At 47.5% G+C, this 18,305-nt stretch overlaps 1 protein-coding gene across 5 annotated transcripts in view; it reads right to left on the bottom strand.

Annotated features, from left to right (window-relative positions):
* The window catches only part of Tbc1d2b (TBC1 domain family member 2B), a 62,323-nt gene that overhangs the window by 37,340 nt on the left and 6,678 nt on the right, over positions 1 to 18,305 (bottom strand). For 4 of the 5 annotated variants that reach the window (XM_087210292.1, XM_004872120.3, XM_021250105.2 and 1 more), the window contains exon 2: positions 5,676 to 5,829. In XM_087210292.1, coding sequence (XP_087066418.1) covers positions 5,676 to 5,811 — 136 coding nt within the window. In that variant the 5' untranslated portion in view covers positions 5,812 to 5,829. The remainder of the gene's footprint in view (positions 1 to 5,675; positions 5,830 to 18,305) is intronic. The other variant, XM_004872122.3, reaches the window with a different exon arrangement.

Raw genomic sequence — 18,305 nt, 5'->3', positions numbered from 1 at the left:
AAAATAACAAAATGAAGTAGAAACCAAGAAAGTTAATGAAGTAATATTTTTTAAGTGTTTTTTTTTTTTTTTTGAGACAAAGTCTCACTGCGTAGTCCAGGCTGGTCTTGAACTCATAGCAATCCTCCTGCCCCAGCCTCCCGAGTGTTGGGATTACAAGCATGTGCCACCATGGCTACCTATGAAATAACTTTTGAAACTAATAAATATGGAGGTAATGTTATGTTATTCTCTTGATATATTTAAAATTTCCCATAATTAAAAGTTCCTTTTTTTAAAAACCTGCCAAACACATTTCAAACTACAAATATTTTGTATTCTTCCAAATAATGTAACTCAGGAATAGGGCACATCTGTAAACAGAACTTAATATTACTTCACCATAATCAATGTGATCTACATTTCTTTTTAACAAAGCATCCCTACATCAGTGATATCAACTATCACTCTTTCTAGGAGAAGAAAATCACAAAGGAACTTCTTTTTCTTTTTTTTTTGGTACCGGGGATCTAACTCAGGTCCTTGGGCTTGCGTAGCAGGTCACAGTAACTTCTGACCAGTGCTAGTTTCTAACCCAAGTAGCACACACCAGTCATTTAGGAAGGGCCTCTGTGAGATCACTGGGCAGGGTCGAGACAGCAGCTTGAGAGGCCTAGGCAGCACAGGCCCTCGAAGACCAGTGTCCTACACAGGAACCCACTGATGGGCTTGCCCTGTAGAGGGAGGCAACTAACTGAACCCCAGTCAGCAATAGTGTGGGAAGCTCGGAAGTCCATGTGGGAGATACCCACAGTGTGACATGAGTAAGAGGCTGCTGTCCCAGTGGGGGCATTTAGCTCCAGCCAGGGAAATCAATACCAGTTTATGGCAGGGTTCTGACCAGGAAAGGTCAAGAGATGTGCTGGGGACGGAGGAATCATGGGTATGGGAATGGATCCCAAACTCAAGGCAAGAGGCAGGAGTTACAAACTCCAGAGCGAGGGATAGGGGCACTGCCTGTCCCTGTAGTGACAACATCTTAGCTTGCTCTGTCTCTGTCTTGCTGTTTCTGTCTGTCTCTGTCTGTCTCTGTCTGTGTATGTCTCTCTGTGTCTGTATCTGTCTCTCTCTCTCTCTCTCTCCCTCTTTCCCTTCCTCCTTCTCTCCCCTTCCCTCCCTCCCCACACCCTCTCTCCTGGGGACCTGAACAAGACCTTTGCACTGAGCTGTATTCCCTAGCCCTTTTTATTTCTGTTTCAAGACAGAATGTCAAGAAGTTGTTAAATTGCCTGGGCTGGGCTCAAACTCGGGATCTTTCTGCCTCAATCCCAAGAGTGCTGGGATTACAGGTGTGCACCACCATGCTTGGTTCCTCTGTGCTCTTTAAACATTTCCCAATGCCTAAGTGACATCTCTGAGGGAGTTAGACTGTAATGTCTACACTTCCTGGGTCCTGATTCCAGTACAGTCTCTTAATTCCAGCAACCCAGGCAGCCTCGGCTCCAGCTACAGTCCAAGTTTCCCACTGGGGGTCTCACAGGGAGGCCCTTGCTCACATCTGCCCTGCCCTGGGGGGCTCCCTTCCCCCTCCAGCTCCTACTCTGCCACAGCAGCCAAGGATAGGGTTCCACCACTAGGCAACTCTGCAGCCAGTGAACTACACAACCAGAAGAATCCCATGAAATCCACTCAAGTGCCTCAGAGCACAGCACAAACAGGAGCTGAAGCATCACCATAGGAGATGGAGATGGGGAGGCTGAATTCGAAACACCTTTTTCACAATCAAATCAAGTTTTAACCCAGATTGAAGGAGTGGTCATGAGGAGCAGGCGTTGTCTTCTAAGTGAGGACATGGCACCATCTAAGAACAAATGGAGAGATGGGTCTAAGAATGCCCAGGACAGGCCGGCCCAGCTACAGGTCTGATTAAACCTGTACATCTGTACCCAGCCACTGCAAGGAGTCCTAGCTGAGTACTAACTGCTGCACACCCAACACCCAGAACAGAGGAGGACTCAGATGCCATCAGTAAAATAGTTGGAACAAGTGAAAAAGACAGTAACTCATCCCTTGGCACAGCAAGGAACGAGGCAGGCAGTGGCCGAGGCCTCTGCAGCCCTCCATGTCTGACATGGTCCCTCCTGACTTCTCCTACCACCACTTCCCTCTAATGAGCTCCCTGCATGCAGCCCCTTGGCTCTAGCCCCATCCACAGCAACCCCCATCCCCACCACCACCGCCACCACCTTCATCAGCACCAACTCCCACAGGGGGTGCAGGCACAGGTGTCCCCACAGGACCATGCCATGCCCTAAGTGTTCTCGGACAGCATCTTTTCACCTCTCTGTGGGCTCCTGCAGGCTCCTTGAAGAAACAGCCTTGCAGAGACAATACTGATGCAAGTACTATGGCTTACACTTTAAAATACCACATGGCATTTTATAGCATTTCTCAGATGGGATGACACAGAAGCAGTGCTTCTGGAACCACCACAAGGGACCACAGCCTTGAAGGATGACATGGACTAGCAAAGTGTGGTCAATGCCAGCTCTACCCTTCATCCATTCCTGCCAGAAACCCAGCAGCAGGTGCAGAGGACTGGGAGCTGCTCCTTCCCACTCACAGGTGCTAAAGGTGACAGTGAATTATGAAAAGCAGCTGCTGCAAGGGAGGAAACGTGCGGTCGTCCCTGAAATCATCGTCATAAGTTTCTGCAAAAACAGTTCTCAGACACTCAGCCCACAGTGCCCACGCAGGCTTCACACTCCTGACCAACAACACAAGGCTGAAAATGCAGCACATGGGTAGGAGTCTCACTCTGTAGACAGGACTTTTGGGGAAAACATGAATGCAGGCAGCTCAGTGACAGTGGAAGCTCACTGTCAAATATTCACTCCTACTTTTTCTTGCTCAGAGACCTCAGTTTTGATGGAGGCCATATCTCTGCTGAATCACTTGGCTCCCCAGATCACTTCCAGTCATGTGACACAGCTCTAGCTAATGACATATGCACTGTAAGTTTCTGGGAAAGCATCCTCCTTTTTGATATAGGTGCAACTGCCAGGAGCAGCAAGCATGAGTAGAAAGGCAAGCGGACTCTAAGGATGGAGAGCACAGGGTCAGAAATACTTGGCTCCCTCAACAACAGTGAGTGGCTATGCCCGCCATCCACTGCCTATCACGTGGGACAAGTACATCCTGTTTGTAAGTCTTTGTGAGGGCTCCTGTCAACTGCAGTTGAACATAATCCTAACCCACTAGTATCATATACATGTGTGTGCATGTATATATATATTGTGTGTGTGCATATATTATATGTACTTGTGTGTTATAACTCTTCATTTTAACAATGGATTTCTGATTCAATCCGAGCAACAGCAACATGAAGGAGATGGACAAACTTCTTTCCGTGGCAGTCTGTGCTCTTGTTCTGGAGGTAAAGTGACTTGCTCAATCTGATTAGCAGGAGATATCAGAACAAAGATCTCCACCCAGATGCACAGGGCTTCCTCCCCCAGGCCAGGTGGGCTTGGTTATATAGGGAACAAGTGAATTTCCCTACCTTTCCCCATACTGGCTTTAGTACTCAAGGGTCCTGATGGGGGAACACCTTTAGACAAATATGTAACTGGGAGACAACGGCAGTAAAAGGTTTGGTTTGGTTTGTTTTCATGAAAACCAGAGTTACAAAAATACCCATTTCAACTCCAGCTCCAGTCAGCATGGCTAGGCTAAGCACAGCAAGTAACTGCATACAAGGGTTCAGGATATCCCACAGCACCACCAAAAACTTATCTTTAATCCTTTTTTCTCTTGGTGATGAAAGGAAAGGGGCTCAAATACAGCCTCTTCTTGGTTTCCTATTTAATAAGACTTTTTTTTTTACTTCCTGAATGTTATGGTCTTGAAAACAGCCCAGAGGTTTCACTGTTTGTTCTTAGAAGCTATCTAAACTCTGGTAGAAGTCGCAGTCATTTCTACACACAGTATCTTCAAAGGTGCTCGACTGTGCTTCTGGCAGAGTCCAGAACCCTGCAGCCAGGACACTCCCAGCCAGCTACAGCTCCAACTCCACCTGAGTGCACTGGCCCTCCAGTCCCACAGGGGTACTGCTTTCCAGCTCTCCTGCCTCAGCTGTTTTTCAACCTGGTTGGCTTCTGCTCATCTCCTGAAGCCTAAAACCACGGTTGGCCCACACACAGGCCTAGGCCCCTGCACATCCCTCCCCTCATTCTACTCTTACCTGTCTTCACACGACGACCCTGCTTGACTAGAAACTCCAGGAGGGCAGGGTCAGGCTGAATGCAGAATATCATATGGCACAAACGCTAAATTCCACACAAGAGTCCCCAAACTGAACAGGGAACCAAAGATCACCTCCACACAACTCCTCTGTCACCAGCGTCAGTGCTTTGGGTGGCAAGGAGGCAAAAGAGGTGTTCTAGAGAGATTGCAAGTCTCTCCTGTAGAGCAGCACTTTGTGCCACCAAATTAAAGGAGCAGAGGCCAACAGAGCGTCTTCTGGCTCAAAGGCATGAGCCACGGTCACAAATGCTGCTGGTTCCCCAAAGGTGTCCCGTGTCTCGAGTGACTTGGAACTGAGTCACAGTGTCTTTTCACGGAAAGCATGTCAACAGTGTCTTTTTTTTGGTACCAGAAATAGAACTCGGGACCTTGAGCTTGCAAGGCAGGTGGCAAAACTGCTGAGCTAAATCCCTGACCCCAACAGTGGCTTTTTAAAGATTCAGCCTAATCAGTAGACTCCTTAACAGAATGGAGAGGCATGAACCCAAACCTGAAGGCACCATGTCGGCTCTGTGATACCCACAGGAACAGCTGAGCAACTCTCAAGAAAACACGTCCACAGCTATAATGGGTCTGCTGTAACTTCTCACTGACCTGAGACAACCTGCTGAACAATGCTGTGACAAACGTGAAGAAGAAAATTCTAAGAGGGTATTTGTCTCTGGAATAAAGTAGTCGTATGTGTGCCAACACCATCCTCAGTGCAACAGCAAACTCAAACATGGCCCTGTGTGGGGGCCAGCAGAAGGTCCTCAGGCTTTAGGAAGTACAGACCACCTCTCTTCAGAAAGTGTTAGAAGCAGCACAGGCTAAAATTTTATGTGAACTCTTATGATCTTCAAAACTGCTAGGACAATGGCTTTGCCATTTCAGTCCCACGTCAGGACTCAGAGCCTGGTCCCCACCCTGCCCTGCCCTGGGCCTGCTCTTTTCCCTACATGATGAGTGAGGGCCATAAAAAAGTCCTACCCTCCCCACTAATCTTTGCAGGGAACAGGACAGGCCAGCAGTTAAGGTAGTCAGCAAATAATTTTCAGTCTTTCTAGAGGGCTCAAGACAACTACATAGTTGTAAGAGGATCATGGAGTTTTAATTTTTGATATTCAAATATAAAAGCACACTTCGAGATTGCAAATGGTTAGGAATTACTAAGAGTTAAGAAAATACCATGCAGCAAAAAAATAAAATAAAATCAGATTTGAGGGTTAAAATCCCTAGTTTGAATATGACTCTGAAACTGGAAGCACCATAAACATGGGAAGGCACCCATTCAGAAGAGACCATCACCACTATTTTCATCCTGAATTCACGTTCATCCACAGCCAAGCTGGACCTACTAGGTTAAGTAGCTACACACAGAGAACTGCATGGTCCCTCCACCCCTGCTTTACCTGTATTACTTCTGGCTACAAGGCCCTTAGGGAACTCCCCAGGGGTGGGGGACGTCCTGCTGTTCCACTTTACCATGTCCAGGCTGTTGCAATATTCCCATCTCTTCTGCTGCAGCTCCTGCAACCAGTAAGTCATGAGCTGACGATTAGGAGCCTAGGAAGAGGGCGAGAAAAACTTGTTATGGCCACAAGTAAGACAAAGAGCTTAAAAAAATTCTGTCTGATGGCAACTGTGCACCTTGCCACGTGAAAGGAAGCAATAAGGACAGAGCAAGGAAATTTCAGTTACAGGACTGGTAGCTTTTGCTCATAACAAGTTGGTCAAGCAGTTCTATAAAGATTTTTAGCACAATTGATAAGAAATCTTTTTAAATTCTAAGATTAGAGATTAATGCAGTGTTAACATTTTTCTTAAGAGTTTTAGGACTGATTTCCCTGCTGCTCCTTCACTCTGAACACTCATCCATCCATCACATGAAGTCAAACCTTGCAAAGGTATGGAGGGTACCTTGCCAAATCATATCAAATAATGGCACTTAAACTCTGCCAGCATTGGAGAGAATATACAGAAAAAACTGCAGATCAGCCAAGCATAGTGGTCCATGCCTGTAATCACAGCCACTCACAAAGCTTTAGGCATGAGAATTATAAGTTTGAGGCCATCCTGGACAACTTACAGATGCCCTGTCTCAAAATAAAAAGTAAAGAAGGATAAAAATGTAGTTCCACACCTACTGGGTTCTGCACTCCCCAATGCTGCAAAACAAAAAAATAAATAAATAAATAAATAAAAACTTGCAAAATAAAAACTAGATGGCACACCTATTAGAACGGCTAATATTTTTTGAAGCTAACAGTATCAAATGCTGACAAGGGTATAGAGCAACCAGAATGCTCATAAACTGCTAGTGGAAACACCAAAGGGTGAGAGCTATTTTAGGAAACACTCTGGCACTTCCAAGTGAAACACATTCACCAAGCAACCCTACAACCCTGTTCTATGTCCACATTTGTGTGTGAATGTATACAAAGGCTTTACCCATAACCATCAAAAACTGCAAACAACCTGAGTCTACTTAATTTGGCAAATAAACAGACTGTAGCACAACCATACAATGGATCAAACCACTGACTCACCAAGTATATCACTAAGAGAAAGAAGCCAGACCCTAAAGGCCACATGCTGTCTGAGTTCATGTGTGCAATGTTCTGAAAAGGCAAAAGTACACAGACAGAAAACAAACCTAGAGTGGCTAAGGCTTAGAGGCAAGGTGGAGCTGACCACACTACAACTATCAGGAAGAGTCGTGATTTCATGCACTGGTCCAAACCCAAACAACTGCACACCACAAATTAATTGTATTCTGTAATGTAAATACATCTTTAAAAAGCAACCAGGATAAAGGAGAACCCCAAACCATGAACCCAGGTGTAAATAAACACAATGGACCACAAGTACAGGTCAAAGATCACCAGGTTTTCCCTGCAAAGAGTCCCCAAGAGAAGTAGGGAAGCCACAGAAGCTCATCTGCACTGGTGTCCAGCGAGGTGTGCAAACCTCAGACACAGCAACTCCCATGTCAGAGGTAGTGCAGAAACCGGCTCTACGGGCCTGACAGCAAGTAACACACCTAGAGACCACACTGTATTACTGGTAAGCACGGGGACAAGCATTTGCACACTTGGTCCCAAATAAAGATATCCATATAAGATCTCTGGGTATCTATAGGAAATGTTTCTATCAGGTAAGGTCTCTCTTCACTGATGCATTCAACCAACTGCACCTACAAGGTACCTGGAACTGGGGCTAGCCTGAGAGAAAGAAAACAAATCAGGTGTTTCCACAGTGCACTGAATGCTAAGAGAGGGCAGAGGGGTGAGGTGGAGCCATGGTGCCTGGAGAGCAGTGAGGAGGGCAAGGTACTCAGAATTGACATCATCATCCATCTACAGGTCAAAAGCTTTAGAGTACAGGCTTCCTGTCTGTCTGCTTCAATAAACACAAACTCCAAGATGGCCCCACTTCTGTAACTGCCTGCTCACCACCACACACATAACAGGACACTTATTTACCAAATATGGAAGGAATAAGTAAGTAACAAATCAGGAGGTGATATTGAAGCTGGGTCTTAAAGGTGAAACAGCCACCAGCCAGAAGGACCAGGGAAGAGGAGGGCTCAAGGCCAAGAGCAAAATGTCTGCACAGAATGTCTACAAAACCCACAAGGGAGATAACACGAGCCAGGAGGGGTGGTGTTAGGAGGGAGTAGGAAGTTCACAAGGCAATGGCCCAGACAGACAGTGTCACCGCTGCAGACATGGCTGTGAAGGGGAAAAGGTCAATGAAGGCCCAGAAGCCAAGAGCCCACCTAGGAGACACACATGTCATAGCCTATTGGCCAGGCAGTAGCCAACTGCAGGGTGGATGGTAGGGTTGGGCCGGGACAAAGAGAACTCAGGAATCCCCACAAGAGGGGATCAGGGATTCTGGGAGCAGGTGAGGATGGGAGACACAAGTGTGCCCCAACCCAAGGCTAAAGTCCCTAGTTCTCCTCCACATTTTGGCAGGCCCAATAAGAAAGTGGCTTCCCAAGATCACATACAAATTAATGAATGTCAGAACTATGACCTGGATCTCCACCCCAGCTTTGAGGTGGGCATGTGTCTAGGGTGATGAGATCCTCATCAGCTCTCTACTCTCTCCTGCAATGCAGCCACGTGAAAACCTTGTTTTACAGGAAAACCTTTTCCCTTTCAATCTTTACTATTAAATCTAACTGGAAACAATTAGTAACCACCTATTTACCTCTCACTAAATTCCTGGGGCAAAGAAGCCCTCAGATCACATGCCTCAGTATCTGACATCATGTTGCGTAAATCTGGTCAACAAGACAGGCAAAACCACCTCAAGACAGTGAATAACCAGAGTTTGCTACCTTCCACAAGTCCAGAGGTCTCTAGAAGAACCCTAACTCCAGTCCCAAAGTAGCTAGTAAAAAGCTTGTCTGCAAGGCTCAGGGCCTCAGTGCCCTTCCTGCTCCCTCACAGCAGGTGGGTAGGACCTTTGAACAGTTGGGCCTCACAGACAGCTCCATGACATTCTATCACCAGGAGTCCATCCATTGAGCCTCAGTTCAAGTGGTGATGAGCCTGTCACCATCACCACCACGTGGTATCCACCATATACCCCTGGCCAGAGATATGAAAACATGGCTGGGAGACTGGCCATTTAAAATGCTGCTGTTCTAAGCTCTGACTGACAGATATTCCAGTCACATGGGATGGAATAGAGATGAAGCAAAGCTCTACCACTTAGCGGGTGCCAGGTAAGCACCCCACAGGTAGCCAGTGTCCACTGTCTGAGAGCTCCCCAGGCCATTTCCTGGGTCTCCACAACACCAGTCTCCCCAACTCCTACTCATTGCCCAAGGTCCTGTGCAAATGCCACCTCTTCAGAAGAGACTTCCCTGGGATGAGGGTGCATTTCCTCTCCATTTTCTGAAACAGGAGCTCACCCATGGGGATGAGCCTGGGGGTTCCTCACTAAGTTCCTTGTAGGCAGATATACCAGTCTCAATAGGATCCAGTACCCAGCTCAGTCCCTCAAATATAAAAAGCACCCAAATATCTAACTCATTACAACCATCAGTAGCCACAAGACTCGCATTCAGAAAACGAATGCCATGCACACCATGGCACAACAAAGCACTCTTCTAGGACTGGGCCCCAGAGTGAACCATAGAGGGATAGACACTTGGCAGCCTCTCCCAAGGGCAACCCAAAGGTACTGGCAGGCCAAGCCTCACAGGATGTCGCCAACTTCCCCAGGGTGGGTGCTTCTTCCCAGCAATGCAGAGGAACTACGGTCCTCACATTTCCATGCTCTGGGTTCAAAAAGGCCTTTCTAAACCCGAAAAGACAGCATGTAGAGAAAATGCCTGTGGGTCTCAAACACCATCAATAAAATTAAAGTGACAGATGCAGACAAAGTCCAGGTATATACACACGGGTAGGAGCTTCACCTCCCACAGTCTCACAGGGCTTCTCTAAGCCTGGTGAGCACCTGTTCATCTTCATTTTTATAAAAATACATTTCAGACTTTATTTCAAATAATAATAACTAGCTACTTTTGCTATGAAGAATCTGAAAAACAAAGACAAAAACAAAATGAACATAACACCATCACCAGAAATAACTTCTATCGAAACTGGTGTATTACCAAATACTTTCCACCTATAGACATATACACCAATTTTCTTCATAAAATTGAAATAAAATGACAGACTCTTCAATCTAATATACACACTCCATCTGTATATTAGTAATATCATAAGACACTTTTGCTTCACACATGCTGTCATTTAACTGTCATAAACAGTGCCATCTCCTTGGCCACAGACCTGGCACCTTGCTGCCTGATTCATTCCCAACCCTGCACCTGCAACCTGTGCGAAGTGGGTTCCATAGCCTATCTGGAACTCAGACACCTTGTCAGGAATCTCTGTGATGCTGTGACAGGATGAAGTGGGTTACCAGTGTGAAGCTCAGAAGGGGCTGGGCACATAGCAAGTACTCAGGAAGAATCAACTCTCCAGCTTCCTGAGCTTGCTCAAGATCTCACGGCCTGCTGCAAAACTCAAACCTGGGGCTGTACTGCTTGCTGCAAAGGAGGAGGACAGTGTCCACGGGAAAAAAGCCCTTCTCAGCATTTCAGCTGGAACCACAAGTTCCTCTCTGGTTTTTCTCAAATACTAAAATGCTGATGACCTCAAGCAACAGCGAAGTTCAACTTAAACCCTATGTATGTTGGCTTCCAGGGCAAAGACAACTCCCACCCAGAGTCTGTCCGCTGTCACTCCAGAAGGCAGCGTGGTGTCACTGAGGCTGAGAGAGTACGGCCACCAATCACAGGTGCTTCCAACTAATGCTCCTAGCCACATTTCTGCTCTTGGGACGTGGGGTATGAGTGGGTGTGAGTATAGGCGTGTGTGTGACTGAAGGTTAAACCCAGGGGAACTACCTGAGTGCTACCCAGTGGTAGCACTAAGCTGCATCCCCAGCCCTTTTTTATTTTTTGAGACAGGGTCTCGCTAAGTTGCCCAGATTGGCCTTCAATTTTCAACCCTCCTGCCTCAGCTTCCTGGGTAGCTGGGTTACAGGCCTGCCCCACCACAACTGGCTCTCAAAGACTTTTTTTAAAAATAAACTGTAGTGAGAAATAACAAGGCCACACATAAACAAATCCAAGAAGGATGGTGACAGTCCTCCAGGTGCCCTAGCTCTGACAATCATCCTGTCTCTTCTACTCTGGACCACTGCAACAGCCTCCTAATGGACTTGCTGTCATCAGCCTCCCACTCCAAACTTTCTTAAGCACTGAGTCAATGAAGTCACAAGCATTCCATGCTCCAAACCCCCAATGCTTTCAATGCCAAGCATCTGGTGTAGTAATGAGCCCCACTCTGCCCCACACTCCACAGGACCACGACCTTCCTCCCACATAAAGGTGCACAGAGCCAGCTCTGCTCCCACTGTGGCCCCCTCCAAGACCCAGCTCAGACCCACTGGTGAAGCTATCCAGGATCTCTCATGGAAGCACTCACACAGTCCTCCAACATGTCCTAGGTGATGGTAACCCTCATCGTTCAGAATAGATACCAGCTCAGGTCCATCATGGTTCTAAACATAGCCTGTGGTCACAATGGAGCTGACAGCAGACCATGTACATGAGTGAGCCATAGCCACACCCCTCACAGGACACACTGTGGACCATGAGGCAGTCTTACTCACCCATAGCTTTTAAGAGGGCACACTGGCTGCTCATCATCGTCTTTTTTTTTTTTTTTTTTTTTTTTTTGGTAACAGGGCTGGAACTCGGGTCCTTGCATTTGTGAGGCAGGCGGCGGAACCACTAAACTAAATCCCTGGCCCAGCTGCTCATGATAAAGGAACTTTTTTCTTAAAGTCAGGGAAGGATATCTGGATATCTAAAACATGTCTGATAGGTCTCCCACTACCTCAGCAGCTATTATGTATAGTAGCAGCCCTCTTCCAATCGTGCCTTGCCCCCTCCCCTGTGTGACGTCATGCCAAGATGGTTGCTCCACCAAAGAATAAACCCTTCTTCCCAGCATGCCCCTGTTCCCGCCTAGAGAATAACCTAATACTCACCTCCTACCACCTAGTGACGTCACAGGCTCCTCCATTCCCTAGTCACTACCTCACTCAACCCCGCCTCAGCCCCTACAAAGCCGACCCCAGTCTCTATAAAAAACTCTCCCTGCCCCGGCCATATTGCTTTTGTCTCTCCTTTGTTCAGAGACAGCCCAGCAGATCTGTTCCCCTAATAAAGGCTTGTTGTGGCCTGGTCTGGTCTTGGTTTTCGGCCTTTTACCTGACAATGTCTAAGACTCTTCATCCATAAGCAACAAAAAGCACAAGGACACTGCAGACAGCCTGACAATGCAAAACGAAATTCAGATGGAAAAGAGACTAAATCCAAAATTCGATAAATAATTTTAGGTTTCAAAGTTTTGAAATCATGAACCTGAGAATACTCTTAAAGGATCTGGTTCTGTGTCACTGGGAAATAATGTCTTTTTCCCTTGGAAGATTCTTAGGTCTGTTTTGGCCTAGAGATGGAGACCAAAGGCCATATTGGGCCTCCTGCTTCTTGGAGATAGGACACAACTGAACAAACCTCTACTCCCCCAGTGACACAATGAATTCTCATTCTGGGTCTGTTTAGATTACTATCTTAAATCAGCATTTCATGTATCTCACTAAGATAACCACCTGAATTCTAATCTGACTCCTTCTCAAAGGCTGAGCAAACACCAGGCCCAAGGTCAGCACACTGCACACTCAGGGGTGGCAGCTGGTCCCATGGAAGAGCCACAAAGGGACCTGCGCTGAGGGGCCAGTGGGGAGCACTGCCTCTCTGACATTAAAGCTAGCATTTGGGGAGAAGAGGAACTTCTTGGGCCCATCTTGACCGGAAACCTTTCTTAAATACCGACCACTTTATGGAGGTAAGAAAGCTCCACACAGGTGGTGGCCACAGGGAGCCCACATGGAGAACCAAGGTGAGCCAGCATGGGCTAATGGGGAGTGGGTGAGGAGGACAAGTAGCTTGTGAGGAACCTGAGGACCCAGAACTTCTCCCAGCCCAGTCACCTACCCAGGCTGGCCTGGATTGTTATGGGCCTGGAGCAAGGACAAGGTCATTCTCCAGGTCTGACCTTCCAACAGGAAATGTAGAAACCTGTCCAAAAGCTTAGTTTCAAGAGCACAAGGCCTCCACTGATCACAAGGCTACATTCTTCTGAGTCCTTATCACTCTTCCTTTCACAACAGCAGAGGCCAGGGTTTAGAGCTCAAAATGAATAAAACTCTCACAGCCACAGCCATGGCCTCCAGGACGGCATTATCTTCATTCAAGGCAGGGGTGCAGGACCACGTGATGCTCTAGGGGTGGGGCACAGGTTCAGCCCCACCCATCAGAGGATTTGGGGCAGGGAGTCAGTCAGGCACCACACCTCTCTGGGAGAAAGTACTTACCAGCTATGTGGCTCTAGCACTCATTAGAATGCACTGCAGAAATGCCCAAAGATACCAGGCAAAACTGTTTCCCTACAGACAACACCCATGGAGGAGCCCTAGCATGGGAGAAGGGAACCTCAAGGACAACTGGGAGTTGGACTCAAAACTTTCACTCTAGAGCATAGAAACCCAGAATGCAAAGAAGATTTACAGCTGCAAACCACAGAGTACTGGCTGGGGGAAAAAGGCTCACACTTCACTGCTCTCAGCCCGGGCAATTCAGTTATTTCTAGCCCATTCAGAAAGCTACCATTAGGCTGGGGCGGAAAGAGCAATTACTTGTAACCCAGGGAGAGGCCATGGAGATCTGCAGCAAAGAGCTGATGCTGGGAGAAATCCCAAGGCCCACCTTGGCCCAACTGTCAGAACAGAACCTCTAGGGCAGGAACTCAAAGTCTCCACATGAACAGCACCCAGGAGGCTTCTTCCCCACACCCAAGTCTGAGAACCACAGTTCTGAGGGAGATGTTTCCCTTCACGGGACAGAAATAAAAGGATCTCATCAGCTTGCCACCTCTGGGACAGCATACACTAGGAAGCTGGGTAAATTGGAAAGCTTAAAAAATTGGTTTCTACTGGGTGCAATGGTGCCTGCCTGTAATGCCAGCATTTGGGAGGCTGAGGCAAGAGGATGACTACAAATTCTAGGGCCATCTTGAGCTACATAGTGAGTCAAGACCAGCTTGAACCAAATAATGAAACCCTGTCTCAAAAAAAACAAGAAAAACTAGCTTCCTCCTGAGAATAGAGGGCCAAGGGCCTCTTCCTCTGCTGAATACCTCACTCCCAGAGAGGCGGCTGAAAGGGGTTTCCCAGGGAACATCACTGCCCTCTCCCCCACTATAAGCCTCTGGCTCAATTCATTACCCGGCAGGGCAGGGTCAGGTACCACCCTTAAAAACACGGAGAAAGAGTTCCTTTCCATAACTCAGGTCAGCCAAGGCCTCTGACTAAATTTCAACCTATGCCGAACACAAAGTCCTTCAACATACTATTTGAGTGTCCCCTCAAACTGGACTCAGGCTCCTCACTGTATCATGCAGCACAAGGCAGGCTGAACCCCCGACTCTGACATTAGGATCACAATCTGAACAAAAACGCCAATGACGTCTCCTGCTCACAGAACCTCAATGACAGGATGTCAGTGCACCCAGAGCAGGGCTGGGACTAACTCTCAGAGGCCAGAGGCAACCTGCCAGATGCCCTTCCTCTACAAGGAGCAGGGGCTGAATGGCTGGCTGCATCCCACTGAGAAAGCCAGGCCACTGGTTATGGTGCTACACACCTGCAATCCCAGCACTAGGAGGCTGAGGCAGCAGGATCACAAGGCCAGCCTGGAGTACATAGTGAAATCCTGTCTAAATAATACATTAATAATCTATGGGCCAGGGATTTAGCTCAGTGGTTTTGCTGCCTGCTGCGCAAGCGCAAGGACCCGAGTTCAATCCCCGGTACCAAAAAGAAAAAAAATCTAGGAAGCCATAGAATACAGAGCTGCTAGTGGGGGTATGTGCCTCAGCACCACTACATGGGGACAAAAGGTGGGAGGATGCTAGTTCTAGGCCAGATTGGGCAACGTGGCAACACCTCATCTAAAAAAAAAAAAAAAAAGCGTATAGAAATCCTCATTCTCTGCAAGCAGTTTCCCTTAAACATCAAGAAAGCTGGAAAGGGAAATGAAAACTGGGCTTGCTGCCTAGAAATAATTCCTGTAATCCAAGATCAACATCCCTGATAGCATGGTCTGGCCATCCAACACTCAGGCACGGACAGTTGTGCCTGAGGGCCAGTCTGCTCAGGGAGTCCAGCTCTCCCCAGTAGAACAGCCCAGGAAAGGATGGGGGTGCGGTAGGGTGGGGGAAATGCTAATCCCAACTGCTCTTTCCCATCAGACTCTCCTTCTGCACACAATCTCTGCAGAGTTAACCAAGTGGCAAGTGTACACACTCATCCAAAGACACTGGTCATTTCAGAGTCTTAAGAGGAACTGAATCTTTGTGCAGCTCCACAGTTCCCCAAAACCTACCTACTCCTGCCCCATCTTCTCCAGGGAGCATCTGTTGACAAAACCAGTGCTGTAACACAGATCTCTCCAACTGCACAATGCTCTCGGAAACTATTAGCTGAGGCACAGACTTCTGGCTCCACGCCTTATACAGATTAGCATTTTGTATAAAGGGTGCCCCTCCCCCTATTTACTCTGGAGAGATGCCAGACTTCTCCTAGAACCAAAAACTTCAGACACTTGATATTTATCTCCCAACGGTGAATACTAAAGACAAATACGGTCTCTCTCCAAAGATTCTTTCTCAAACCTCTTGCAATTCTTCAATTATATAAGATGCTAAGTTATGTGTTAAGCTTTAACACTACAGTTTCTTAAATCAGTGGAAACTTTTTACTACTCTATCTGTAGCAAGTTGCACAATGTTGAAAACACTAGTACACAGATACTGCAAACCTCCCCTTGGGTGTGAAACGACCACATGCACACCACACCCACTCTCAGGGGGACCGGAGGGCTCGAAGCATTCATTCCTTTCTCCAATAAACATACCCTGAGCATCTAACAGGTGCCTGGCTTCCCTCTAAGCATCAGAGGTACAGCGGTGAATACACAGAGAAAAACGTGCACTGTGGGAGGGCACAGCGGCATGCTCAGAGGTGTGAAACACCTGACCACCACAGAGAGCAAACCATCTCAAGTCTCCAGTCAGATCAGGGCTTCTCCGTGCTGTCTCATGGGCCACTGCTTATCAGGCAGTCATGAAAACCACAGTCCCTCCAGGATGCACACAGCTTCTTGCCCCTCAGAAGTGCCCAGGTGTTTACTGAACTGAGCACCGTAGGAAAAGATTTATGAAACACTCACTCTCCAATTCACTTTCCATACTCCACTCTGTGAAAGCAAGAAACCCCAGTTGAGGATTAGCCTGAGGACTCAGGGAAACACCCATTCAAATGTCTTTAAGACCCTGTACAAATCTCTCCCCACCAGAACTGAAAATTCCCTATCAAAACTCCTTCACTTCCCCCAACCTGAGTTATTTCTAAACAGCAGGATCCTTCTCTTCCTATGGTGGGAGGCAGGGGAGGTGATTGTCTATAGTCTGTTTTGCTAGAGATGGGAAGGCTGAAACCCAGCAGTAATGGGGAAGCCCGCATAGCCAGACATGGTGGTACATGCCTGTAATCCCAACACTCAGGAGGCTGAGGCAGGAGGATTGCTTCGAGTTCAAGGCCAGCCTGGGCTACACAGTGAGTTCAAAGCCAACCTGGAATACTCAGTGAGATGCTGTCTCAAAAAAAGCCTCAATCCTGCCTTGTAAGCACAAGGTCCTGAGTTCAATTCCTGGGGTGGGGGCTCAATCTATTGACCCTCTATTTCTTAAGAGATGGTCACCTCCAAAGGGAAGGAAATAAGCGATGTATATCTAGGCACAGCAAGTGGAACCCAGAACCTGAGAGGTCAGTGTGGTTGGCTGTCAGGAAGGCTGCAGGGAAGGAAACCCAACCGGGCAGGTAGGTCCCACAGCCACACAGCACCCAAGGCCACCCCCATAGACCTCACCACAACCCACTCAGAAACAAACAGCTTTGGAAGCAACTGCTGGAGATACCCTAGCTTTGCATTTGTCTACTTTCAAACCTGCTTGCCACAGCATAACACACAGACACTTGAACCTTTAATACACAGACAAGAAATCCTCCAACAGTTAAATAAGAACACTGGACACAGCCAGACACAGTGGCATAAAGCTGTAATCCCAGCTACCCAGGAGGCAGGGGCAGGATCACAAAGCCAGTTTGGGCAACTTAGTGAGAACCTGTCTCAAAGTAAAATGAAAAAAGGGCTGGGAATATATATAGCTCAATGATACAGCACTTAACTAGCACACGTGATGCCCTGGGTTCAATCCCCAGCACCACAAAAAAATAAAAACCTGGACATGATCAAACCATCAATGCCATGGTCTGAATGTTTGTGTCCTGTAGGGGACAGGGGAAGGGGACGTTACCAGAACTTCTGCAGTGAGTTCTGGTCTCCTGCGAGCCACGGCGGCACACGGTGAATTACAGGAAAGGTAGAAAAATGAGACTGAGAAGAAGCTGAGGTTTGGGTCTCATCAGTGCTGCTCTGGGCAGCAAAGACAAAGGCGCCCAGCTTACCACACCTTTTATTCAGTACATCGGGAGAAACAAATGTAACAAGTGACTTGCAGAGCGTTCAATAGTTCACATTGGGATAAACAAGGTGTAACGGAAGGCTTGCAGTTGCAGAGAGGTTAGTACATCTCCGGCAAACAAGATGTTAATCAGGCCAAGAACAATGAGGAACTGAGCAGATGTTTGTTCTCCCAGGATGTTTCTTGTCCTGGAGAATCACAGCATTACTGGATCACTGAAGTCTCAGTTGTGACCGAAGGACAAACTGGAGTTATTCTGTAGCTTGGCTGTAGGCAAGAGAACTAGGCTAACCAAATGATTTTTCCCTAGAATTATGTAGCATTGCTCCCAACAGTGTCCCCTCAAAATTCATGTTAAACCCCCAATGTGATGGTATTAAGAGAAAGGTAGGGCCGTAGCTCAGTGGTAGAATATGTGTTTAGCACCCATGAGGCCCTGGGTTCAATCCCTAGCACAGAATAAAAGGAGGGAGGGAGGGTAGGTCAGAAGGGAGAGAGGAAGAAAGGAAGGGAGAAAGAAGGGAGAGAAGGAGGGAGGGAAGTAAGTTGGGGCCTTTTGGGGTGTGAATAAGTTAGCAGATGAAATATTCTTACAAAACAGGTCAGAGGGATCTTGCCTGGCCTTCCTGCCAAGTGGGGACACACAGCTCAAAGGTACCATCTCTAAAGTACAGTGAGCCCTCAGCAGACAGGAATCTGCTGGCACCTTGACCTTGAACCCCCCCACCCCACCCCACCTCTAGACCTGTAAGCAGTGCATCTTTGTCCTTAAGAAGCCATCTGGTCTATTTTGTTATAGTCGACCAATCAGTTTGGGAGGGAAAAAAAGTATTTATCAAT

This window comes from Heterocephalus glaber, unplaced genomic scaffold, assembly GCF_053883595.1.
Source record: "Heterocephalus glaber isolate CG9 unplaced genomic scaffold, H.glaber_assembly_v1.0 deba00001140, whole genome shotgun sequence".
NCBI lineage: Eukaryota > Metazoa > Chordata > Mammalia > Rodentia > Bathyergidae > Heterocephalus > Heterocephalus glaber.
The sequence above is the reverse complement of the archived record's forward strand: the minus strand, read 5'-3'. Positions and strand labels throughout refer to the sequence as shown.